Genomic DNA, 27857 nt, shown 5'->3' on the forward strand with positions numbered 1-27857 from the left:
AACAATTGTGTGTGTGTGTGTGTGTGTGTGTGTGTGTGTGTGTGTGTGTGTGTGTGGGGGGGGGGGGGGGGGGGGGCACATATCCATCTTCAATTTGTCCAACTTGTCTTCATCTTCAGAAAGATACAAAGATACTGAAGGTATTTTAAGTAGATTAGTACAGTTCTACATCAACCCAAGATGTTTCGAGAGGAATGGGTCGGTTTGAAAGATAGACAATATCATGCTTGAACTTGCAGCAGTTCCTTTGCTCCACACTGTGTCGATGACCGAACGAGCCTTTTCATTTTTCAATGGCTCCACGTGGGCCTTATCGTACTCTTCTTTGATAATCACCCCCTTCTCTAAAAGTTTGTCCAGGAGACTGTTGAGGACAGGATCTGAAACGCTGTTGATGAAGTTGCTCCGCACAGAATACAGTCTCTCTTCTGCTGGAAGAGTCAGTGTGCGTTGAACTTCCTGTTTTCTTAAAGCAGCAGCTGAAAGGTTTACACAGCGTTCCCATGCACAGTCAGAGGTGTTACTGTGTCTTAGAAGCAGCTTAACATGCTTAAACTTAGCCTCTAATGTCAATTCAAAAGTTGAAATGTAATTGTGATAGGATGATTTATCAACATTAAATTTGGCCATATTCGGTTCAATTATAATAGAATCATCTTGAGGGAAAGTTGAGAGCGTATATTCTTGCTTTGGTTTTAGTTCACAGGGAGGCTTTTCGATGTAAATCTCTTCTCCATGCATCTCCTTCCTTTCCTTCTTCACTTCACTTAGCACAACATTTCCAGGTAGCAGCAATACATTCAGGGTTGATGTGGGATCATCATCATCAATAGGTGGTGTATAAAACAGTGACACCAATGCCTGGACAGGCCTAGGCCCGAACAACATATCGATGATTACACCAAATAAAGAAAACCCAGTTACATCTATGATAACATGCGTTTCTGTGATCATATGGGGTTTGATCAGCTCAAAGCCATCATCATCCATCACACGGACAACAGACAAGGATTTGCCTCCACCCATGGAGAGGATCTCACAATGTGGAAATTGTAACTGACACACAGACCCCTGAGAACCTTTGATGTCAAACAGTGGTCCTGCAGGCCTCTTCATGCCGAGCTGGGATTGAAGCCCTCGGTCCCAGTGGACTGTCCTGTAAGTCACATCTCCCTCTGTCTTCATATTAAACACCAGGTCGGTCACATTGCATTGGAACAGTCCTGCTTGGGTGCAGTGGAACCTGTAGCTTTCCTTGTTTTCTACAACAATGATATCAGGTGTAAATTTCTGTGTTTTGTCCAGTAGTGTAACATCATTTACGCTGTGGGACCGCTTGGCTCTGAAACTTTCCTTGTTCTCTAAACATGGAATTTGGCTCAGTGAGGGTAAGCTGTGAGAACGAGGCAGAGAGATGGATTCATCTATCCTCAAACCACTGAAGCATCTACTTAGATCAGTTTCATCTTGGAGTTCCAGAGAGGGATGTGGAGAGGACAGTGACTCTGTAACATGATGGTCTTCCATCTCACCATGCAAAGGAATAGTTCCCTAAAAACAGAGACAATTAAATACATTTATGGATATTAAATAAACATAAATAGAGAGTAACGGAATAAGACTGTTGTACAGCTCTTAAGAATGTAAATATCACCCAATGCTGACTGATTGTTGTGATTCCTGACCAATATGCCAAACCGATCATCATTATAACTAAATGATGTATTATTTTATTTAAAGGTAAGGTAAGTGATACTTTTTGGTAATTATATTTTTTTTGTTAAAAGGTTAAAGTACTATATTCTTATAGTAATCATTGCTACAGAGCGTTTGTTCGGTCACAGTAGTCTCCCCAGCTCTTTAGTAAACAGAATATAAATACATTTTCAGGTAGGTGACATATTTTAAGCCAATCAGGAGAGAGCACTGAAAATTAATTTTCTGTTTAATAAAGAGCTGGAGAGACATGGAGAATCCTTTTACTGAACACACACTCTAGTCTATAGCAATGAGTACTATCAGAATATAGAGCTATTTAACACTTAATTTAACCAAAGTACCCTTACCCTACCTTTAAAGGTAGGGTAAGTGATATTTTTTGGTTAAAACAAAATGTATTTTGTTAAAAGGTTAAAGCACTATATTCTGATAGTAATCATTGCTATAGAGTGTTTGTTCAGTAACAGGAGTCTCCCCGTCTCTCCAGCTCTTTAAGAAACAGAAAATACATTTTCCGGTAGGTGTCAAAATCTCAGCCAATCAGGAGAAAGTACCCATTTTTAAGCTTCATTTTTATAGTGTTCCAGTTCCAATTTTGTCTGCTCATTTCTTAGTGTCATCACTTCCAATTTCACTTGTTTAATCTATATCCTGATTGAGTTCTCTATCCTGATTGGATACAATTGGAAATGAAACTGAAACTAAAACGAAAATGCATTTTGTGTTTTATAAAGAGTTGGAGAGACATGGAGACTCCTTTTACTGAACGAACACTCTATAGCAATGAGTACTATCAGAATATAGAGCTATTTAACACTTATTTTAACCAAAGAAAATCACTTACCCTACCTTTAAATGTAAGATTAAAAACACAACTACACTTAGGCACGATAGCATTCGACTGTTATAGGCAGGGGTGCACATAACTGGTGCGCAAGTGCGCATGCGTCGTCAAAATGCATGCTGCACGGCACATCTAATGAAGGGAGGCGCTCTCGTGTACCAACAGCTGGGACCGCCGGAACAGGAATTTACTTCCTGAAGCCATTCTCACACATTTACGGTGAAGCACGCGGTCGCCCCATACACACCCATGGGGAGGAGACGGAGACGGAGGGGACGCATGCTGCACATGAGTGAGTGTGGCCTCGAATCCATCCTGTGAGACGTGTCGCGGCAACATTTATTTATTTGGTGAGCACCAAGTAACATATCCAGGTGCTCCCTGAGAACTAGACCAAAAAAGTTATGTGCACCTCTGGTCATAGGTAATAAGATAAGCCTATACTGATATTTTCACCACCTAAATAATCAGGACGTGCGTGTGTCCTCAAGTTGTGTCCATGGATGAGGTGGTGGATCTGCTCAGAGGGGGGTGGGGGGGTTCTAAGTACGGGGGGTGCACACACTTTGCGCGATTAAAAAATATATATTTATTTTTACCGACAGCAGCTGAAGTCCTTGTCATGTCTGTCTGTCTATCAGTCCCTCCTGGTACACACAACCCCAGGGCTACACAAAACCACAGTAGCACTGAGCAAATGAGTGAAACATACTGATGTATGTCCACCTGCTGCACTGAGATAGAAAGGGGGAGATGCTTTAACTATAGGCAACTGAGAATGTGAATATTTGTTGGTTTGTTAAGAGATATCACAGGTGTGTTTTGGTCATGAGACAGTCACATAATTAGACAGAGGGTACAGTGATTATGTGGTCTGATAGATCTAGATGTTTGTACCACTTCAGACAGCATCCAGGCTAGTGGTCTGATAGATCTAGAGGTTTGAACCATTTCAGACAGCATCCAGGCTGGTGGTCTGATAGATCTAGAGGTTTGTACCACTTCAGACAGCATCCAGGCTGGTGGTCTGATAGATCTAGAGGTTTGTACCACTTCAGACAGCATCCAGGCTAGTGGTCTGATAGATCTAGAGGTTTGTACCACTTCAGACAGCATCCAGGCTAGTGGTCTGATAGATCTAGAGGTTTGTACCTCTTCAGACAGTATCCAGGCTAGTGGTCTGCCTATAGGGACTCTGTCTTTATATAGACTCTGCTGGTTTTCCATCCTACCAGATAGTTCATTACATTCATTTGAATTGAGAACCTAACTGGTGCGCAAGTGCGCATGCGTCGTCAAAATGCATGCTGCACGGCACATCTAATGAAGGGAGGCGCTCTCGCGTACCAACAACTGGGACCGCTGGAACAGGAATTTACTTCCTGAAGCCACTCTCACACATTTACGGTGAAGCACGCGGTCGCCCCATACACACCCATGGGGAGGAGACGGAGACGGAGGGGACGCACGCTGCACATGAGTGAGTGTGGCCTCGAATCCATCCTGTGAGACGTGTCGCGGCAACATTTATTTATTTGGTGAGCACCAAGTAACATATCCAGGTGCTCCCTTGAGAACTAGACCAAAAAAGTTATGTGCACCTCTGGTTATAGGTAATAAGATAAGCCTATACTGATATTTTCACCACCTAAATAATCAGGACATGCATGTGTCCTGAAGTTGTGTGTCCATGGATGAGGTGGTGGATCTGCTCAGACGGGGTGGGGGGGGGGGGGGTTCTAAGTACGGGGGGTGCACACGCTTTGCGCGATTACAAAATATATTTATTTTTACCGACAGCAGCTGAAGTCCTTGTCATGTCTGTCTGTCTATCAGTCCCTCCTGGTACACACAACACCAGGGCTACACAAAACCACAGTAGCACTGAGCAAATGAGTAAAACATACTGATGTATGTCCACCTGCTGCACTGAGATGCTTTAACTATAGGCAACTGAGAATGTGAATATTTGTTGGTTTGTTAAGAGATATCACAGGTGTGTTTTGGTCATGAGACAGTCACATAATTAGACAGAGGCTACAGTGATTATGTGGTCTGATAGATCTAGAGGTTTGTACCACTTCAGACAGCATCCAGGCTAATGGTCTGATAGATCTAGAGGTTTGAACCATTTCAGACAGCATCCAGGCTAGTGGTCTGATAGATCTAGAGGTTTGTACCATTTCAGACAGCATCCAGGCTAGTGGTCTGATAGATCTAGAGGTTTGTACCACTTCAGACAGCATCCAGGCTGGTGGTCTGATAGATCTAGAGGTTTGTACCACTTCAGACAGTATCCAGGCTAGTGGTCTGCCTATAGTTACTCTGTCTTTATATAGACTCTACTGGTTTTCCATCCTACCAGATAGTTCATTACATTCATTTGAGTTGAGAACCTCTGGGTTAATAATGATCTCACCTCTGGTTTCTCCTCCATCGTCACGTCAGGTTGACCTTTGACCCTCTTGCTCTCTCCCTCTGCTCCCCCCTCCTCCTCCTCATCCTCCTCTTCCTGCTTCCTCACCCATGATGGATGGATGGATGGAGAGAAAGAGAGAAAGAGAGAAAGAAAGATGGATTTTTCTGATTGTTTTGAATCTTGCGTCTGACAAATATTACATATTATATTATATAAAAACTAAAACTAAAACACTTTAACTAATAAAAAACTAAATTTAAACTGTAAAGGCTTTAAAAAAGATAAACATACATGTATGTAAACTAGCAACATGATAATCTCTTTAAGTCAGCACCACTGCCCTAAACATGTAGTGTTGTTGTTGGTGGTGCCCCCAGATGTACCCCCCACCCTTTTTTTTGTTACCAAATGGGTTCCCAGATTGGCAAAACTATAATAACCTTGTCACCAGGAGGAAGGGGAGATGTTGATGTCTGATCCATGGACTTCATTTCCATCTGACCAGACTGTTCCATGCTCACTTTCTCCTGGTACAACTCATCACTGACATCACTGTCATCACTGACATCACTGACATCACTGTCCATCTGACCAGACTGTTCCATCTCTACAGAAGAACAACAAACAAACATTCATTACACATGATGAGTATAGAAGACATGAGGTCTGATACATCGTTTTATCACTGTACATGAATATCACTGTAAACTCAATGAACCATATTCACACAGCGGCCATTTTGTTCTTACATCATACTTGGAGGTGGCCCCTCCCCCTCCAGTATGAAGTAAGAGTTAAATGGACACAGTGTGAACATATTAGTTTAATCACATCTGGTGAGAATAGCTGATGTACAAGCTCACAACGTATCACGTTGTGAGCTTGTAGATCAGCTAAGAGATTTGGTGAAGGAGGGGACCAAGTACAGACCCCATGGGTGTGTGTGTGTGTGTGTGTGTGTGTGTGTGTGTGTGTGTGTGTGTGTGTGTGTGTGTGTGTGTGTGTGTGTGTGTGTGTGTGTGTGTGTGTGTGTGTGTGTGTGTGTGTGTGTGCGTGCGTGCGTGCGTGCGTGCGTGCGTGCGTGCGTGCGTGCGTGTTAGTCAGTGGCTAGAACCTTACTCTTCTCCAACAGCTCAGACCACTTCAAATCCATAAGGTGTCTGTATTCATCCTGTATTTCAAACATCAACAGACAATGAGAGTCAAAACGACATCAAGATGTTAACAGACTGTTCCTTAACATTGTTTAGAATTTACTTTTACTTCCTGTATTTTCAAAATAAAAGACTGTACACATCAGGGCCTCACTAAAGGTATAGGCAGTGGTGGAAAGTAAATGTACTCAAGTGCTGTACTTAAGTACCATTTTGATGTATTCTTTTAGTATTTCCAATGTTCAATACTTTTACTTCTACTCCACTACATCTCAGATGTAAATATGTTTACTCCACTACAATTATATGAACATGTTAATTACTAATTACTATGAAGATTTAGATTATTATTACAATACATACACAAACCACTTCAGCCCTATATACTTTGACTATTTGAAAATAGCCAATCTCCAAGCTCACAACGCGTTGCAAAAGGACGTGTTGTGAGCTTGTAGACCTGCTATTTTCAAAGAAAGGATTTTATACATTTGGAAACTTGCAAAATGGGACTTTCTGCATAATGAGTACTTTTACTTGTGGTACTTTTACCCAAGTGAATTTGGAATACCGGAATGTTAATTTTCTAGAGTGTTTCTACATGGTGGTATTGATAGTTTTACACAAGTTAAAAATGTGAGTACTTGTGGGGAAAAGTAAGGGACGTAACCAAATCTGTTTGCCAAAAATAGCCGATCTAAAAGCTCACAACGGCACAAGCTTGTAGATCGGATATTTTCGTTGAATGTTCACCTCAGATTAAGGACACGTGGTTACCTGGCATCCCTATTCTGGACACATTTTTGAACATTTCTTTTATCGTTTAATTTTTTATGTCACTGAATGAAGAACAGTTAAATGTTAGGCATTAGTTTGGAACCGTTGCATTGTAGTTGATGTATTCATTAGAACATGTAAATACATGTCATGGAGAGAATGCTAGGTTCTTACATAGCTTTTAGCTGATTCATATATGTCCCTCTCTATGTTCTGAGCTTCAGTCTCCAGGTCCTTAATGTCCTTAGCTGGGTCTCCTGTTAACATGTCCTCTACACTGTTCACCAACACACAGAGAATGAAAGAGACAAAGTCAGATATCAGATACAACTCATCATTCAATAAGTGATAATTGTTCAGCTGGTCAAGAAGAAGACGGTGAAAACACATTGTATTGGTTCTTCTTTCTGTGTGATGAACACTCACAAGAAACGGACTTCGGAGTCACGTTGGCACTGCATGTAGTCGTTATGCCAAGACACTGCTGCAGATAGAGGGAGGGCTGTGATGGACCAGCTGAGAGAAAGACAATGATAGAAAAAACAAAGACACATAGAAAGAGGAGGGAGAAAAAATGAGGAACACATTATGTTATGACAAAATATTCTATATGACATATCTCTAACTGTACAGGTGGAAACAGAGAGTTTGCCCTTCGTAGTGTAAACTATACCTCCCCACTGTAGACCACACCACAGCACGTGAAGATGACACATTTCATGTGGATGGTGTTGATGTTGACAACTATGTGGACTATGTCAGCTCCCACACAGATGAGAATGATGAAGGATTTGTCACAATTCACATACATGGCGAGCCCACTGAGATGAAGGTTGACACAGGAGCAAAATGCAATGTCATGTCACTAGAGACTTTCAAACAGGTTGCCAACAGCGAGCACCTTGTCAAGCAAAAAAATGCCGCTAACTTGGTTGCTTATGGGGGCACAATAATTGAAACCAGTGGTATAGCCACGCTGCCATGCTATTTACAGGAGCAATGTCATTTTCTGCCTTTTTTCATCGTGGACAAGGGGGTGCAGCCACTGTTAGGATTTTGTGCATGCAAGGACATGGGCATCGTCCACATGAGCCCTGACGTCCATCATGTCACCACTAAGAATGATTTCAGTGCACATATTTTGTCCCAATACAAAGACCTGTTCAGTGATGACCTTGGGGAACTCCCATTCACATGCTCGATGACAGTAGATCCCGGCGTACAACCTGTGGTTCGACCAGCTCACCGCATCCCTGTTGCAATGCAAGAAAGGGTAAAGGCTGAACTCGAACGCATGCAACGCATAGGTGTCATGACACCAGTCTCTCAGCCTACAGACTGGGTCTCCTCCATGGTCGCTGCACACAAAAAAGGCAAGGAAGAAATCAGACTGTGCATCAACCCAAAGGACCTCAACACAGCACTGAAAAGGCCCCATCACCCCATGCGCAGTGTCGAGGAGGTGGCAGCTCAGATGGCAGGGGCAACAGTTTTCTCTGCGCTGGATGCAAAGAACTCTTTTTGGCAAATACCCCTCGACAAGAAATCCTCAATGATGACCACATTCAGCACCCCATTTGGGCGCTACAGATTTCTTCGGATGCCCTTTGGCATTAACTCTGCCAGTGAGGTGTTTCAACGCTCTATGGAACAGCTGTTCTCAGGTTATCCATGCTAAGTCATCGTCGATGACATCATCATCGGAGGCCGTAGCACAGCTGAACATGATGCCAACCTGATGAGAGTGCTCGACCGTGTGAGAGAAGTCAACCTCAGGCTAAATCCAGCCAAATGCAAATTTCGCCTCGACCAAGTTTGCTATGTGGGCCACATCTTCACTAGCGATGGCCTAAAAGCAGACCCCTCTAAAACGGCAGCAATCACCGACATGCCAGTCCCCACAGACGTCACTTCTGTGCAACGTTTCCTCGGAATGGTAAATTACCTCAGTAAATATATTCCAAATGTAAGTGACATCGCAGCACCACTGCGAAAGCTGACCCACAAGGACACTGCGTGGTGCTGGTTCCAGCAGCACCAGGCTGCATTCGACCACCTCAAGTCATGCCTGTCCAGCCCAGCGGTGCTGGCATACTACGACGTCAAGGAGCCAGTCACACTCACCTGCGATGCGTCCTGCTATGGCCTGGGAGCGGCATGCTTGCAAAACGGCAGACCAGTGGCGTTTGTATTCCGTACCCTTACAGACACCGAAACACGGTACGCTCAAATAGAGAAGGAGCTCCTTGCTGTCGTGTTCACCTGCACGAAGTTCAAGGACTACGTGTATGAGAAGCCCACGGTCGTGGAGACCGACCACCAGCCCCTGGTAACTATACTGAAGAAACCCATTCACACCGCCCCCGCCCATCTTCAGAGAATGTTGCTTCAGTTGCAAAGCTATGACATTGGCCTAGTGTACAAGAAGGGCAAACTCATGTACTTGGCGGACACCCTGTCCAGAGCTCCACACCCACACTCTCCCCATGTCCCTAAAGACCACGACACTTTCGACGTCATGTCGGTCAGTTACATCTCCACAACCCGCCTGGAGGAACTCAGGCAACACACAGCGAAAGACGAGGTGCTACAGGCCCTCAGTGCAGTTATCCTTCGAGGGTGGCCGGACAGGCAGAGCCAGCTTCAGCCTGCCACCAGCGTTTTCTTCCCCTACAGAGATGAACTGACTGAAGAGGACGGAATTATCATGAAGGGCCACAAGGCGGTCATCCCCCAGTCTCTCCACAAGGAGTACATCAAATTGTGCACAATGGCCACCCAGGTGTTGACGCAACCAAGCTCAGGGCTAGAGGCGTGGTGTTTTGGCCATCAATGTCGAAAGACATCGCGGAACAGCTGGTCTCATGTTCGGTGTGCAACAGCACCAGGCCTCACCAGCAGAAAGAGCCCCTTCTGCTCCACCAAGTCCCTGACCTCCCATGGTCCACAGTGGCCACAGATATTTTCGACTGGCATGGTAAACACTACCAAGTACTTGTGGATTCGTACTCCGGGTGGTTCGAAATTGACCTCCTCCCTGACATAACTTCATCAATGGTGATCTCCAAACTGAAGAGGCACTTCTCAGTTCACGGCGCGCCACACACCCTGTTCTCTGACAATGCCCGACAATATAGCAGTCAACATTTCAGGGATTTTGCCAAACAATGGGATTTTGTTCTTGCGACCAGCAACCCTGAGTTCCCCCAGTCAAACGGGCTTGCTGAAAGAGCAGTCCGCAGTGCCAAACAGCTACTGGAGAAGTCCTACAGAGATGGGACCAAAGCTTTCCTCAATCTCCTGAACCTCAGAAACATCCCTGTGATCCGACGCTCGGCTCCCCTGCTGACCGTCTGATGTCACGACAGACTCGTGCAGCCATCCCTGTGTGCAACAAACTACTGGAACCGGCTCCGAATGACACCCGCCGCATCAGCACCCGTCTCCTCGACAAAAGACTCGTCTTAAAGCACCACTACGACAAGTCCAGTGGCCCACTGCACCCATTAGCAGAGGGACAGGTGGTCCGCATGCAGACCGCTAAGGGATACGACCGGCTTGGGACCGTGAGAGAGATCACCAGAGAGCCACGCTCCTACGTCATCCAATCCAACGGAGGGACGTATAGGAGGAACCGCCGCCACATCCTTCATGTCGCGGAGCCACCACCACCACAGCTCCACGCAGACGACCCAGACACCCACTTTGCCAGCCCCCCCATAACAGTCAGTCTCCCACCTACACCACCACAAACACCAGAGCCATTCGACATGCAGTCACAACACAGTTGGAATAAAAAGTACAATAATTACAGTCAAGTATTCAGTACAATAATTATAGTCAAGTAAAAAGTACTTGTCGTCTCTGAGATGTAGTGGAGTAGAAGTATAAAAGTATTGAAAAATGGAAAAAATCAAGTAAAGTAAAAGCACCTCACAATTGTACTTAGTGCTTGAGTAAATGTACTTTAGTACTGTAGTTACTTTCCGGCACTTGCTGTACCCCTCCCATCCCTTTAGGTTCACAGAGTAGACCTACACAGTATTACTGTACTGTGTACAGTAATACTACAGTACTGTGTACAGTAATACTACAGTAATACTAAGTGTACTACTGTGCTGTGTACAGTAATACAGTAATACACACAATACCTGGAGGCCAAGGAAGAAACTCTGCTCCAAATCTTTCATATCGGCCTGTTATAGTGCCACCAGGAGGCTGATTTTTTCAAAACCCTTTGTTGATCGTACTCTTATACAGATTTTGTCACACCAATTCATACACATTATCTCTATAGTCATGTGATCAAGACGGATCTGTCTGATTTTTGATATTCCATCCTGATTGGCTAAGATTGTCTTCCAAAGTTTGCAGGATTGGTCTGTTTTGAACAAAATTCCTCACATCATGAATGCAGCGTGAAACTTTGCTGGCCCACAATAAGCTACCTGCCCTGGCGGAGACCTGTGCATTTTTCTAGTATTTATACTCCACTACAACTCAGGGGCATATGTTGTAATTTTTACTCCACTAAAATAATACAGTAGTTACTAGTTACTTTGCTGATTCGTACAATCATACATTAACCACTTTGGGTATTTGAAAATAGGGGATCTACAAGCCCACAACATGTAAAGATGTGATGCATTAATGCGACATTAATTTGGTACTGTAAGTATATTTTGATGACAATACTTGTGTACTTGTAACAGAGGATTTTTATATTTTGGTATTACTACTTTTACTTTAGTAAAAAACAAACAAACAAACAAAGAAAAAAGTGACGACAATGTGAGTGTGCTTGCCAGTGAGCAACACTAATGAATTGCAAGAAATGTCTGTGATTGTCATATATCAAAATAACTACCTGTTTCATGTCCAATATTTTCATGTTAAAGTTATGTTTGTGTTTTATAGTAAAACACAGTAGAAGTTAGAATCATGTCAAATTTTAATAGATCAGTGATCTTACATTTGGTCTAAAACTTGAGGTTCTTCATTCAACCTAGACCCATGGTCAGAGTATGATGGCCCTCTGCTTGTAGTAGACTCAAAGTCAGAGTATGATGATCCTCTGCTTGTCGTAGACCCATAGCCAGAGTCTGTTGTTCCACGGTCATGTCCTCTGAAATCAAACAAATGTTTCTTCAATGATTCTGAATATGAAATGAACATAAGTGCATACATACAGTACGTACTTAAAGGGATACTTCACTTTCACATAAAATAAACATTAAAAATATATATAAAAAAAAAATGAAAGAAGTTATGGCAAAATTAAGGCCCCCTCACACATTAGTAGGACACTCTAATGTGTGAGGGGGCCATGAATTTTCCATTACTTTTTTCATTTATTTTTAATATATTTTTTAAATGTTTCCCCGACCCGAAAGTGAAGTATCCCTTTAAGTACAGTGTGTGTGTGTGTGTGTGTGTGTGTGTGTGTGTGTGTGTGTGTGTGTGTGTGTGTGTGTGTGTGTGTGTGTGTGTGTGTGTGTGTGTGTGTGTGTGTGTGTGTGTGTGTGTGTGTGTGTGTGTGTGTGTGTGTGTGTGTGTGTGTGTGTGTGTGTGTGTGTGTGGGGGGGGGGGGGGCATTGAGCTGTATTCCATTGTGGGAGTCCAGTCTACTCATCCCTGTAATGCAGTGTTACCACACGCTACATGGACCATGCAATTACATTTTCAACCATTCAAGTACACTTGGGAACACATTTGAATGATTCATTGTTTTCCTTTTATCAGTCTGAGAAAACAAAGCCACCAGTGATTGATTAACAATCCTCTACCTCCTAGAGATTACCATTATGTAACCATAACCTGCAGTAATTGGGGTTAATGCATGTTTTTGTTGTAAACAAAGAAATCATGTAAGTCTGCAAAGTAGCTAGTAACTAAAGCTGTCAAATAATCACACTGTACAGGAGTAGAGTAAGAGTATTACAATTCCGTACCCAGTATCCGTACTCATCAGCTTCTCCATCAGCTCAGACCTCTTCTCATCCATCAGGTGTCTGTATGCATCCTATATTTCACACATCAACAGACAATGAGAGTCAAACTACAAAAACAGACTGTTCCTTAAAGGTAGGGTAAGTGATTTGCTTTGGTTAAAATAAGTGTTAAATTGCTCTATATTCTGATAGTACTCATTGCTATAGAGTGTTTGTTCAGTATTAGGAGTCTCCTTGTCTCTCCACCTCTTTATTAAACAGAAAATGCATTTTCGTTTCAGTTTCAGTTTCATTTCCAATTTCATCCAACCAGGACAGAGAACTCAATCAGGATACAGATTAAACAAGTGAAATTGGAAGTGATGACACTAAGAAATGAGCAGACAAAATTGGAACTGGAACACTATACAAATTAAGCTTAAAAATGGGTACTTTCTCCTGATTGGCTGAGATGTTGACACCTACCGAAAAAAATATTTTCTGTTTATTAAATAGCTGGAGAGACAGGGAGACATCTGTTACTGAAAAAACTCTCTATAGCAATGATTACTATCAGAATATAGTATTTTAACCTTTTAACAAAATACTTTTTTGTTTTAACCAAAAAATATCACTTACTCTACCTTTAACATTGGTTGGAATTAACTTTTACTTCCTGTATTTCAAAATAAAAGGCTAAACAGATCACTAGGTATAAGTGAACAGTTTAATGTAAGTAGAACACTATTAACCTCATGAACCCTAGCTTCCCTATTCTGGGACAAACATTCTGCGGAAAAAGCTTACAAAGCATTGTGACGCTTGTAGATCTGCTATTTCCGGTGAAGAGATTTGGTACAGAGGGAAAAGGGTAGGCAAAGGGACCAAGAATAGACCCCTGAGGGATAGACCCCGTTCAGTTTAAGTAAATGGGGTTACATTGTTGATGAAGCTCTGAGGATACTTGACATGTTTTCTGTTTTTACTGCAGTCATTGTGGAGATTAACAATGACTATTATAATCATTCATAGTTAATCTCCATGCGTACTGTGGTCCTACTGGTTGGTCAGAGTGTTCAGAGGGGAGGAGAACTGGAGGAGGTCTGTCTGTCTGTCTGTCTGTCTGTCTGTCTGTCTGTCTGTCTGTCTGTCTGTCTGTCTGCTCAAAATAAACATCTGGAAACGTATATGTACTGCATTGTATTGTATGTATGTGTGAATCAAAAATAAACTGACATTGAAAAAAATAAAGAGAAAAATGAAATTCAAAACTAAATCAAATCAGATCAGCTAAATGCAAAACTATGATTACCTCGTCACCAGGAGCAAGATTAGGTGTTGATGTGTGACTCGTGTACTTCTTCTCTACAGAATAACAACAAACAAACATTCATTACACATGATGAGTATAGAAGACATGAGGTCTGATACATTGTTTTATGATTGTATGTCAGTAGGCAGAAAACATTATTTTTCTTTATTTGCTGTGACTATTAATTTGCTGTGATGTTTTGGTGTGTTTGATATTTCTGCAGTGTTATTTTTGTGCTTGGTTTGTTTTCTACATTTGTTTTCTATTATTTGGAGGTTGTAATTGGTTTGCCTTAAGTACATTTTTGTTTCTGCCACGGCACCCTAACAGACTAATAGACAGCAGCCGTGCGATATAGGATCATGTGGAGCTCTAGTCCCGGCCAATCGGGAGCCGAGTAGGCAGAGGGGAGGTTCCCCCGAGAGACTGTGGACCAGGTTTAAAATGTTTGTAGCAACAAAAAGAGAGCAGACCCAGGGTACGGCCGTGCACACAGAGACAATAGACCAGCCAGACCAAACGAGGACACGGACAGGCAGAACGAGGCGATATAAGACGGCGACCACCCCCAGATGACACACGGACCACATCGTGCCTGCGGAGGACCGAGAGAAGGAGGACGCGACCCGAGTACTGACGTGTGTGTGTGTGTGTGTGTGTGTGTGTGTGTGTGTGTGTGTGTGTGTGTGTGTGTGTGTGTGTGTGTGTGTGTGTGTGTGTGTGTGTGTGTGTGTGTGTGTGTGTGTGTGTGTGTGTGTCTGCGTGCGTGTGTGTGTGCGTGTGTGTGCGTGTGTGTGGCTAGACACCTTACCCATCTTCATCTGACTATTTTTCCTCATTCGTTTCATAAATTCAGCCTTCTTCCTCTCTACAGAAGAACAACAAACAAACATTCATTACACCTGATGAGTATAGAAGACATGAGGTCTGATACTTGTTTTATGACTGTACATAAATATCACTGTAAACTCAATTAACCATATTCACACAGCGGCCATTTTACATCATACTTGGAGGTTAGCCCCTCCCCCTCCAGCATGAAGTAAGAGTTAAATGGACACAGTGTGAACATGTTAGTTTAACCACATCAACCCTAGACTCACTATTCTGGACAGCTCATAATAGATGAACATTCTGTGAAAATGTACGAACAACTGACAAAATTAGCCGATCTACAAGCTCACAACGCGTCACGTTGTGAGCTTGTAGATCTGCTATTTTGGACAAAGAGATTTGGTGTAGAGGGGGAAAAGGAGTGGACCAAGTACAGACCCCTGGGCGACCCCGGTCAATGAAGTATATAGGGTTTAAGTTGGGGGGGGGGGGAAGAAAGAAAGAGAGAGAGAGAGAGAGAGTGTGTGTGTGTGTGTGTGTGTGTGTGTGTGTGTGTGTGTGTGTGTGTGTGTGTGTGTGTGTGTGTGTGTGTGTGTGTGTGTGTGTGTGTGTGTGTGTGTGTGTGTGGTAGAACCTTACCCATCTTCATCTGACTCTTCTTCTCCAGCTCAGACCTCCTCTCATCCATCAGTTTCCTGTATTCCTCCTGTATTTCACACATCAACAGACAATGACAGAGTGAAGCTACATCAAGTGTTAACACACTGTTCCTTAACCAGAGCTGCCAACTCTCACACAATGAGCGTGAGACACACGTAAATGACCCTCTTCACATGCACTCACGCCACACATCATATTTCTCACACTGTCAAATCCCCCCAAGTGGAAAACTGTGCTAACTGAAATGCACCATGAGACGTGAACTTCAAAGCAGAAATGTTAGGTGTGTGTGTGTGCGTGCGTCTCTTGTATGAAGGACGCTGCGTGCATTTACGCTCATATCATTACATTGATCATTACAGTGATATTCCCAGATGTCGCCGACAGGAGAATCAACAACATAGATCTTAAGATTAACTAATGTTCTATGCTTAACACATCCAAAATGTTAGCTGCCGGGTGTACCCTGCAATTTACCCTGTCCGGTCAAGTTTTTAAAGTTAGTTTTTATTAACTGAATTTGACAAACGTCTAATTATTTAGAACTCCTCTGTGTGTCATGCTGCGCTGCCAAGAGCAGGCAGTTAAAAGGGGGAGGGACTTTGGATGCATGCGTGTGCAAAAAGAACAGATCTTCAAGCAAAAAAGGTGATGCGTGAGAGTTCTAATGCTGAGGTGAGTGATTAAAGGGATTTGACAATTTGGAATAATGTGTGCAGTCTGTCTTGACTTTATAGCTATCAGACGTTTATGGTATCAATGTGAATATTGAAACATATGGTGCACACATCAGTCAAGGTGCACCATCTGACCAATAGGAGAGTGAGAGTCACCAAAATACTCACATATTTGAAAACTTGAAATGCGACAGTCTGTATAATGAGTACTTTTACTTTTGGTACTTTAAGTACTTTTTGATGCCAATACATTTATACTTTTACTTAAGTATATTTTGAATTCCGGTCTTTTACTTGTAACAGAGTATTTCTATATTGCAGTATTGATACGTTTAACCCCATGTAAGTAGAACACTGTTAACCTCATGAACCCTAGCTTCCCTATTCTGGGGAAAACATTCCATGGAAATAGCAGATCTACAAGCTCACAATAGTGTGTAGATCTGTAGAAGGACTGTAGAGGGCCAAGAATAGATCCATGAGGTACCCTGTTCAATGTAAGTATATAGGGTTTATATTGTTAATAAAGCTAAACTACAAGTTCACAACGTGTCTGCTACGACTGTGGTCGTATTTGTGGTTATATTTTGTTATGATTTGGTTCTAGTGTGGAATGGTGTGCGTGTGCCAGGTAGAGGTGAGACTGTGTGGGTGAATGTAAGCAAATTCAGGTGTGCCAAGCCCAGAAGGCGATTGGTGGGGAACACTTCCAGGCCGGACAGCGATTGGCCGGCCTGGCCAACTCCTGGCCGAACTTCCAGGAGTTCTGCCTTCCGTGTGGCTATTAGGATGGAGGTTCCTTACAGTATATGAGAAAAACACAAACTTCAGTGCCACACGCAGGAGGCAGAGCCCGTCTTCCTCCTCTTCCAACTGGCCACCATAACTTCTGTTTGTTCAGTTACTTAGGAGTTCTCTGTTTTGATATAGTTACTTTGAGTTGGTATAGGTTGCTTTTGAGCTGGTTGATCATTTTGCTTATTGTTTATGTTAAGAAGGTAAGATATTGTATTATTGGTTATTTTGGTAGGTCAGAGAAATTCATTTCCAATTAGTTATTTTGATTTGTTGATCCAGTTGTTCTCAGTTATTCCTAAACCCTTATGTATGACCCAAACGTATGTTAATCACTTTGTTATTACTACGTTTTGCACGTTAAACACTTTTGTTTGTGTGGCTACTTGGGAGTTGGGGAAGGCGGGAACATATTCATGTTGTGTCTCAGGTACCCCTAGACTGGGGCATAACAGTTTCGCATTGTGAGCTTGTAGATCTGCTATTTTCACTACTTTTGAGTGACACTTTTGCATGATGAAATGGGGCATTAAGTTATGGGGGGGGGGATTGAAACGTGGAGATACAAGGTTTCTGCCCGACACCAACGATAACCACATTAACCCTTTATACATAGTTGAACGGGGTCCCCCAGGGCTCTGAACTAGGTCTGATGCTTTATTCTCTCAACAACAAATCTGTTTGCCTAAAATAGACGATCTAAAAGCTCTCAGCGGGTTGCATTGTGATGCATTGTAAGCTTGTAGCTATTTTCGTCGAACGTTCACCTCAGAAAAAGGACGCTAGGGTTCATGTGGTTACCTGGCATCCCTATTTTAGACACATTTTAAAACATTTATTATATTATTATTTTTTTTATGTCACTGAATGAGGAACAGTTAAATGTTGGACATGTATTTGGAACCGCTACATGTAGTTCAAGTATTCATTAGAACATGTAAATAAATGTCATGGAGAGAATATTAGGTTCTTACCTTGCTGTTAGCTGACTCATATATGTTCCTCTCTATGTTCTGAACATCAGTCAGCAGCAGGTCACTGTCCTCAGCTGGGTCTCTTGTTGACATGCCCCTTACACTGCTCACCAACACATAGAGAATGAAAGAGACAAAGTCAGACATTAGATTCAACTCATCATTAAATAAGTGATAATAGTTCAGCTGGTCTGGGGTCTAGAAGATGATGAGAACACATTGTATTGGTTCTGCTTTCTGTGTGATGAACACTCACAGCCAGCGGACACGGCGGTCACGGCGGTACTGTGGGTAGTCTTTATGCCAAGACGTCCTCATGTCTGCTGCAGAGAGAGGGAGGGCTGTGATGGAGTCCCAGCTGAGATAAAGACAATGATAGAGAGGGGGGAGAAACAATGAGGAACACATTATTATCATGACATTATGACATAATATTATATGATATATGCAACTGTACAGGTGGAAAAATTACAGGTTTTTTAATGCAGGAGCCCTTTTAGACCCCCCCCCCCTCACCACTCCCTCCTCCCACAGACAATTATAATTAAAAATGAATTAAAATAATTATATACACACACACACACACACACACACACACACACACACACACACACACACACACACACACACACACACACACACACACACACACACACACACACACACACACACACACACACACACACACACACACACACACACACACACGCCATAGAAATGAAGTTACCAGGCCCAGCTGTTAAGAAGAAGAGGAGACATTCCATGTACTCAATCATCCATTCGGTTTATTCAGTAACAAACAACAAGTACAAACAGCATCATAGCAGAGAGCCAGGAGCCCTCTCCCTCGGAGGTAGAGGGACAGTACTGAAACTCCCTCAGCCTCACGGCGTGGGACAGCACTCACTAACTTCACATTTCAGTTCAACTCTTAAGGTCCTTACACACCGGCGAATGTGCGAATATACGCAAAATTCGGACTCGTTCCGAATAATTAAGACGCTTTTTCGCTTCGCTTTTCCGCTTTTTCGCGCCATGTACGCTTGCATTGACTTTATAAGGTTTTTAAAAAAAGCGTATTATTCACACGAAAAAAATCGCCCCGGTCTGTAAGGACCTTTATACTCTAGGTAGCTCACATTACAATAAGTTCTTTTGGGGGTCAGTGAGAATCCCCCCACCAGTGAGTGGAAGATCAACTCCTTTGATCAGTGTCATCCTCTGTCGAGGTATGTCCAGGAAGAGAAAACAAAGCCAGGCCTGTTGTCTCTCAGGTTAACAAAGGCAATGTAAATCGTACTTCACACCTAGCAGAGTCCTTGATCAGCTACAGTATGCAGACGCCAGTCTGGGTCTGAATCAACACATGGCTACTCCTGACTTTAGTAAATAACTACATTTCTACCTGGCTTTGACTTGCATAATGTTCATAACTATATACGCAATAAGGTCCATAATACACAACATACTCTTAGTATATTTTGATATCAACACTTGTGTACTTCTACTCAAGTAACATTTTGAATAAATACTTGTGGTATTGCTACTTTAGTAAAACAAACAAATTGTGTACTTCTTCCTCTACTGGTAATAATAATAGTAGTAATTGTTGTGTAAACATATACATATTGACAAATAAAAACAAACAACATTTTAAAGATATTCTACTCTGTACATATAGTGTTTTATATTTGTGATGATATTGAATGTTTCGTGCTATTTTATATGTTGATGAATTGAATACCTAGGACCCCAAAGAATACACGACCGCAAGGACGTTTTTGGTGTTATCCTTTTAGACAAAGTGTTTGACTGTACTCGTGCTGTTTTTACATTTATGTATATTACAATATTCAATCAATCAATCAAAAGGTTTAGTGTACATATCCCTGATCACCTTTAAACATATTTTATAAAAACATAAAACCATCATCATCATCATAAATAGTTCAAATGTGAATGCATTCATTGTGTCTATCAGTTGAGGTTCACACAGATCAGTGATACTTTGTGTTTTCAGGTCCAGATTCACAAATGAAGTTCAAAGGTCAATCCTTTGAACTGTCACTGTTCATAGACATGCAGCTGGATAATCAGAACAATGTTCACCAAGAAAGAAAGAAAGAAAGAAAGAAAGAAAGAAAGAAAGAAAGAAAACAGACAGAGAGCCAACGTTACCTTCTGGATAAGCTCTTTGTCACTTTGCAGCCTCTGCATTTTAAATCCTCAGCAGTGTTCCTGGAGTAACAGCGTGTACATTTCCAGTCTTCATCATCAGTGGTTGGTTTTGCTGGTCTTTTCATCCTGACAAACAAACACAACAAAGAGTCAAGTTAGTTGTGTATAAAATCTGTGTTAATTCATTCACATCCTGCATTCATGATAACTTATCGATAGCTAAAGAATGTTTTCATTTGAATAATTTGCACTTATGAGATGACATTGTCATGTAGTGTTGTGTATATTGTGGAGGATTCACATACTTTGTGTCTGAAGGTTCCATAGTGAAGTCAGGAGGTTTTCCTTTAGACCGGTCACTCTTCATAGACACACAGCTGGATGTTGGAGACTCTGGTCTGTCAGATCCCTCCTCCTCTCTCTCCACACACTGACTCATCTTTAGGTCCTTATTAAACCTGTCAACGTTACAGTCAATGAAATACATCAGGAAACAGGAAATGCTGGGAAATAAGGGTTATGCTGAATGAGGGTCATCATGCCCATTGCAGGGGGGGGGGGGGGGCATACCAAGTAGAGCATTGTAGGTTTAAGTGGTTAAATGTCTGGAAAAACACAAGAACACGAATCCAAAATATTAATAGAAAATATAATGTGTAAACAAACAAACAAAAAACAATTGACACAACACTTTGATTGATTGAAATTTTTATTAGGCAAAAGAATGTAAAACAACACAGTTACATTTATAATGCTTTTGTCTAAAAGGTCCGGCCAAAAAAGTCCTTGCGGACTTGTTTCCGTTGGGGTCCTTGAATTAATTTCATAGACATATATAGTAGCAACCAAACAGTTCAAAAATCAACATGAAAATACAGATAATACAGAAAAAATACAACTATGTACCAAAAAAAGAAGCATGAAAAAAATAAAAATAAAAAATAAATGTACAAAAAAAAGGGGGGGGGGGGGGTGAAGCATGGAAAAATAACGATTATATACAAAAAAATGCATGAGGAAATACAAAATATGTACAAAAAAGAGGAGGGGGGGGGGGTCGTCTGTCTACAGGGAAACTGGTACTATCTCCACCTTCGGCCTCCAGAAAGATGAGTTTTTAGGGCTGTTTTGAATGAGCCTAGCGAACTGCAATTTTTGAGGGATGGGGTTAGACTATTCCATTCCTTGGTGGCTGTGCTATAGAAGGAGAATTTGCCCATGTTTGTTTTATGGGTGGGTGGTACCAGATTGTTGTTTACGCTCCCTCTAGTTTCGTGGCTGTGGGTGTCACTAACTTTTTTTAGGTATTTATACAGATACGCGGGTATAGGGGGCATTTCGGGCAAATCTGCGATGATACTGATGATAGTTCTGTCAACAAGTCTATGAAACTATCTATGAAATCTATGAAGAAGACAGACAGACAGACTATATGAACTTAGTGGAGGGCTGTGCTTACTTCCCACTTCTTACAGTGTTCAGTTCTGCCAGATTGTGTGTCAGAAACAAGCAGCCAGGTCTATGAAAAAAGTCCAAAAGAAGTGACTATAGGTCACATCATGATCACACACACACACACACACACACACACACACACACACACACACACACACACACACACACACACACACACACACACACACACACACACACACACACACACACACACACACACACACACAGGGTCCCCAGCTAAATGATTTAATAATGTAGCATCAACATCAGTTTAACTAGTTACACTACACCAGCTATTTGACAAAAGCAGATCTACAAGCTCACAACACATCCTACATTTCCTCTCGTTGGCTCCAACCGCTGCCAATCTAAGGCCAGGTGGCCATCAAGGGAGAAGAAATGTTTGATGGCAGTGTGTGTGTAGGGCAGGAGGAGAGCAGAAGTGCTCTATGGACTGAGAGGACATAGTTTATTTCCCAGAGAGGGACAGAGACTTTCAGTTGCTTTGTTCCTGAACTGTTTTATTTAATAAATGCCCCGGCCACTTGCCAGTGGGGAATCCAAGAACCTGTGTTTGTGCGTCATTACACCCACAAAAGCCGAGCCTGTTACAGTCTGCATACAACTCTGTGTGACTGGATCCTGAACTTTCTGACGGGCCGCCCCCAGGTGGTGAGAGTGGGCGACTGCACCTCCTTTCCATTGACTCTCAGCACAGGAGCACCTCAGGGCTGTGTCCTCAGTCCACTCCTGTGCTCCCTCTACACCCACGACTGTGTGGCCTCACACCCCTCAAACACCATCGTGAAAATTGCAGATGACACGGTGGTGGTGGGGCTGATCACCGGAGATGATGAGACGGCGTACAGAGAGGAAGTGTCCAACCTGGAGCAGTGGTGTGGAGAGAATCACCTCCTGATGAACGTCTCCAAGACGAAGGAGGTCATTGTGGATTATAGACGGGAAAGGGACCCACAACCTCCTGTCTCCATCAACGGCGACGTGGTGGAGAGGGTGGAAACATTTAAGTACTTGGGGGTGAACATCCACGAGAAGCTTAAATGGGAGGCACATACATCTGTGGTGGTGGCAAAGGCACAGCAGCGTCTGTATGGACTCAGACGCCTCAAGAAGTTCGGGCTGAGTCCACGCATCATCAAGGCCTTCTATCGTGGGACGATCGAAAGCCTGTTGACAAGCAGCTTCACCAGCTGGTATGGGAGCTGTACAGACAGGGACCAGAAGGCCCTCAGAAGGGTGGTGCGCACAGCCGAGCGCATCACTGGTTGTCAGCTGCCCAGTCTGGAGGAGCTGTACTCCCAGCGCTGCCTCAAGAAGTCCCTAATAACCATTAAGGACCCCACACATCCCCACAACAGACTATTCCATCTGCTACCCTCTGGGAAGAGGTACCAGATTATAAAGGCCAGCACAAGCAGACTGAAAGACAGTTTCCTCCCACAGGCTATAAGACTGCAAAATGAGTCTATGCGTTGAGTCTATACTTATGTGGTGTTACTTTGCATTGTATGCTGATATTAGTCTTTTTTTTTTTTTGTTGAGCGGTGTAGCCGCTCCTATAAGTGGTTTGGGACACCTCATTAGTACACCCTTCGCTGTACTGTGATTGGCTCATAATAGCACACCCCTCTACATTAGTACACCCCTAGCTGTACTGTGATTGGCTGACTCTATTGGCTGACTGTATTCAGCACTGTGATTGGCTAGCGAGACACATGATGAAATTAATAACCTATAAATAGGACTATGCAAGTGATCTTCCATCACTGGGATGACCACACCGCCCACTTCACACTGGGTGTGATTTATTTAAGCTTAGTATTGATATTTATTGATATTTAACTGTTTTATTTCTGTGTTTTTGGAGCACCTCCCCAACATAGGTTTTTAACAGTGTGTACTTGTACATCCTTGTTACAATACATCTCTTGAATCTTGAATCTTCTGGGGGTCCCTGGAACAAAACGTTTTGAGATGGGGGTCCAAGGCCAAATACATATAATTTTTGAGAATCACTGATATTATAGCAATACGTTTTAAAAAAAAAACTGTTAGGATTTAGAAGAAATTTGTAGAATCCCCAAATGTAAAGATTTTGGTTTAAATGTTCGCTTTAAAAAGTATATTTATTCAAAGACCCACAATTTTTTCAAAAAATAGAAGTTCTACAAGCTCATAGCACGTATATCTGCTATTTGTTTTCATATATCTGCTATTTTTGAATAGCCAAAGAAATCAAAAAATTACATACAGATGCGTTCCCGCTCTTAATGGGTTAAACCAAATGAGAGGAATCAGTCATGGTGACTGAGAACCACACGACCACCAACCACTAGATCTGATACATAAAGACGCATCAGCCCTACAAGCTACAACAACACACTATCAACACAATAAATACATCCAAGAGCCAATAGCAAAACAATAAACAAGGTAATTCTTCACCAGTGGTGTAAGTACTGTACTTAAGTACAATGTTGAGGTACTTTTACTTTACTTCTACTCCACTACATCTCAGAGGCAAATATTGTACTTTTACCCCACTACAATTATTTGAAAACCTTAGTTACTAGTTACTTTGCAGATATAAATTATTACATTATAAAACCTACATCAACCACTTTAGCCCTATTTTATAAATAGGATATCTATTAGTTGTGTATAAATTACATTACTTCATAAAATAATACTAATAATAATAATAAGGGTAATAATAATTGTAATAATAATAATAATAATTAGAATGGACCCTTCGCTAAGCCCCACCCACTCCACTCTGTGACTGGTGGTGCGAAGTTAGTCACACCCAGGCCTGGCAGCGCCTGGCAAGCTCTGCTTCTCGCCCATTGACTTGCATGTTAAATGGTGGCTTTTCCCCTTAAAAATAATCGATCATTTCAGGAGCAAGAGCTTCTAAATCTCTTTTAAGTCTAGTCAACAAGGCCTGCAGTAGGCTATGCACTGGACAAATGTGCATGACATTATTTCAGTAAACAAAAAAAAAGAGGGAGTAATAGCCATGGATACACGACGGTCGACTGTCACTACCGTCATTATGGCCCGTACATCTACATAAACGTTCATATTTCAAATATAAAGTGCTTATCCCATGGCCACAGATGTTACATTTATGTACAGGCTCTCAGAAGTACCCGTGTCATCCATATTGTTCAATAAAAAGCATTTTAATCTGATCGGTGGCCATTTTCTCCATATGCTTTCAACTGAGCGACCCTATCGGTTGGTAGGTGTATTGCACTCTGAGACATTATGAGAAAATGGACACTGATCGGATTAAAATGCTTTTTATTGAACAATACAGAATATACGGGTACTTTTGAGAGTCCCGTGCACAATTGTAGCATCCGTGGCCATGGGGTAAGCACTTTATATTTGAAATCTGTATTTTGTTACGATTACGGTGATTAGTAGCCTATTATTGACACCACCTGGGCGAGTGAGTCGTGTAACTTTCCTGACGTTAAGCTGTGTATGTGTTCAACAACACAGCCATGCAGCCTTGCAGTTTAAGTGCAGATTTCAGCTTGGGAAAAGCAGCCTCCAACGGGTTAGGGTACGTGGTTCATAGTCACCATTGCGTTATCGTGGTATTCCTATTCTTGCTATTATGTTGCAAATGATTCTGTGTCCGGGCGAAATAACATTGACAGCTATGGCAGGTGACGAAAGCTTGCCAGACCTATGCCAGGCTAACAACGGTTGCTAAGCTGGCATTGGACAATCCCTTTTGGGGTGGGGTTTAGCGAAGGGTCCATTATGATGACACGTGGAAACCAACATGTCATCTAAAAGCTCATTTGGTGTGATCGAAAACATCTGGGGGTGATGTCATTGCAGAGCTCTATAACATACACACACACACACACACACACACACACACACACACACACACACACACACACACACACACACACACACACACACACACACACACAGGGGGGAGCTATTTGATAGCAGGTATACAAGTTCATAACACATCTCATAGCGATGCGCTGTGAGCCAATGTATAATATTACTGGTTAAATTATGTTGATGCTAATATCACCCCCCCCCCCCCCCCCCCAGGACCCCACTTTAAGACTCAGAAGCACTGATTTACATGTCATCTTCAACAGGATGTGACCATATTGAAGATGATATTTTGAACCACTGATGCAGTGCTTCTCAAAGTGGGGTCCGGGGACCCCAGGGGTCCCTGGGGGGGTTCAGCGAGGTACCCAGCAAAATAAGGTCATATTAGCATCAAAATAATTGAACCAGTAATATACATTGGCTATTTGAAAACAGACGATCTACAAGCTCACAGCGCATCGCTACAGTATACAATGTGTTGTGAGATTGCAGATATAGGCTATTTTAAAACATTTTAACAAGCATTTTCAAACGCAAAATGTGTTATCTTCAAAATAATTCAAATTGTAACATGTAATCTACAAGCTCATTCAGTGTGATCCAAAACATCTGGGGGTGATGTCATTGCAGGGCTCTATAACATCTATAACAGTGTTTACCAGAGACCCACCCCCAACTGTTTACTGTACATATTTATCTTTTTTAACTACTCGTTTTTTACATGTTTTTGAATTATGTTTGTCTTTGTTGTTTGTCTTTAAATGTCCTGATGAATTGAATACACATGACCCCAATGGAAACAAGCCATAGTGCTTTCTTGGGTTTATCCTTTTTACCAGCCCTTGTATAAAACTGTACCTCTGTGCTTTTTGTGCGCATTGAACTCAGCATGAGATCAAATGGTTGTGATATAGTGTCATGTATATTGTACAGTGTTATAGTGTCATGCATATTGTATAGTGTTTATATTGTTTAGGAGGATTCACATACTTTGAGTGTGAAGGTCCAGGTTCACTAGTGAAGTCAGGAGGTTTTCTTGTAGATGCGGACGCTTGATGAAGCTAGAGAGAACAATACATGTAAGTAGGCCTTGAATGACTCCCAGATCAAATAGAAGCTGAACATCTGGCATGATATTAAAAGAAGTGAAAACATCTGTTTGTGTTTATAAATGCTGGATGAAAGGTGCGTCCAGTGCAACGCGGTTGTTGATCTGATAAAATCAATATTCTGTTACTGCATTGTCTTTCTCTTCAAGTGTTTTCAGGAACATTCTCGAGTGTACTGTTTAGCTGTAAATTACATTGTGTGTTTGTTTACATGGCTGCCATGTTAGATACGGCAAAAATCAAGCTACGTAGATTGAATTGAGCAGGTGCTCTGAGTCTTTAATTAGACGGTCTGTAATTGAGTTCAGCGGTCATTATTTTAAAAATAACAGAGCGCTGAATTCAGTGATTTTCCATTCAGAATCAAGCATTGAACCAAGCCGTGTAATAATAAGTTTTAAAGGTGAATTTAATTCCAGCTGGTAACCCTCAACGCACCCCTGGGTGGCGGGTGCACGTCTACTGTTATGACATAAAATACATATGACATATGATCTATGACATTTGAATGCATAAAGGTTTTATGAACAGAGTCATTAATCCATGATATTCTTTCAAGTTTATTATATACACTAACACAAAAAATATAATAACATAAGAAATAAAAAAACTAGTAAGTCTGTTTTAAAATGAATTAAAACTAAACTGAAATAAAAAAAACTAGATAAAGTGCTCCTCGGAGCACAGGTCTCCGCCAGGTCAGGTACGTTATTGTGGCCTCCTGGTGGCGCTATAATAGGCCAATGTGAAAAGGGTGCCATTTATTCTTAGGCCTTTCACGGCAATCGGACGCTGCATTCATGATTTGAGTCATTTTGTTCCAAAAATGTGTTTTGCTAAATTAGACCTGCTGGTTGCGCTATAACAGGCCCATGTGAAAAATGTGGGGTAGAGGTTCTGAATTGGCATCCAGGGAGTGTGTGTGCACAGTTTCGCAGCGACCGGGCCAACGGTGCCGGAGATTAGCTGCTAACGGACGGACAGGACACACACATACATACACACACACACACACGGACGGACAGGGGGTAAAACATACTCTCTCGCCATGCCTTTCGGCCTGGCGGAGACAATAAAGTCAAAACAATAGCACAAATTACCCTGTCACCAGGAGGAAGGGTAGGTG

The 27857-nt window shown here is 42.2% G+C and overlaps 1 protein-coding gene and 1 long non-coding RNA gene across 2 annotated transcripts in view; one reads left to right on the forward strand and one right to left on the reverse strand.

Annotated features, from left to right (window-relative positions):
* LOC308077449 overlaps positions 1-217 on the forward strand; it is a 78602-nt gene extending 78385 nt beyond the window's left edge. The window contains exon 3 of the long non-coding RNA XR_013932409.1: positions 159-217. This is a non-coding gene — a long non-coding RNA (uncharacterized lncRNA). The remainder of the gene's footprint in view (positions 1-158) is intronic.
* On the reverse strand, positions 166-27857 carry LOC308077422 (caspase recruitment domain-containing protein 8-like; the record flags this gene model as incomplete). The annotated part of the gene is made up of 3 exons (XM_080418106.1): positions 27840-27857; positions 4983-5071; positions 166-1551 (listed from the first exon to the last, which is right to left on the reverse strand). Exons 2-3 carry the CDS (start codon positions 4998-5000, stop codon positions 166-168), a joined length of 1404 nt encoding a protein of 467 aa, XP_080274232.1. The 5' UTR covers positions 5001-5071; positions 27840-27857.

This window comes from Gymnoscopelus braueri (genome assembly GCF_963280865.1).
Source record: "Gymnoscopelus braueri genome assembly, chromosome: 21".
Lineage (NCBI taxonomy): Eukaryota > Metazoa > Chordata > Actinopteri > Myctophiformes > Myctophidae > Gymnoscopelus > Gymnoscopelus braueri.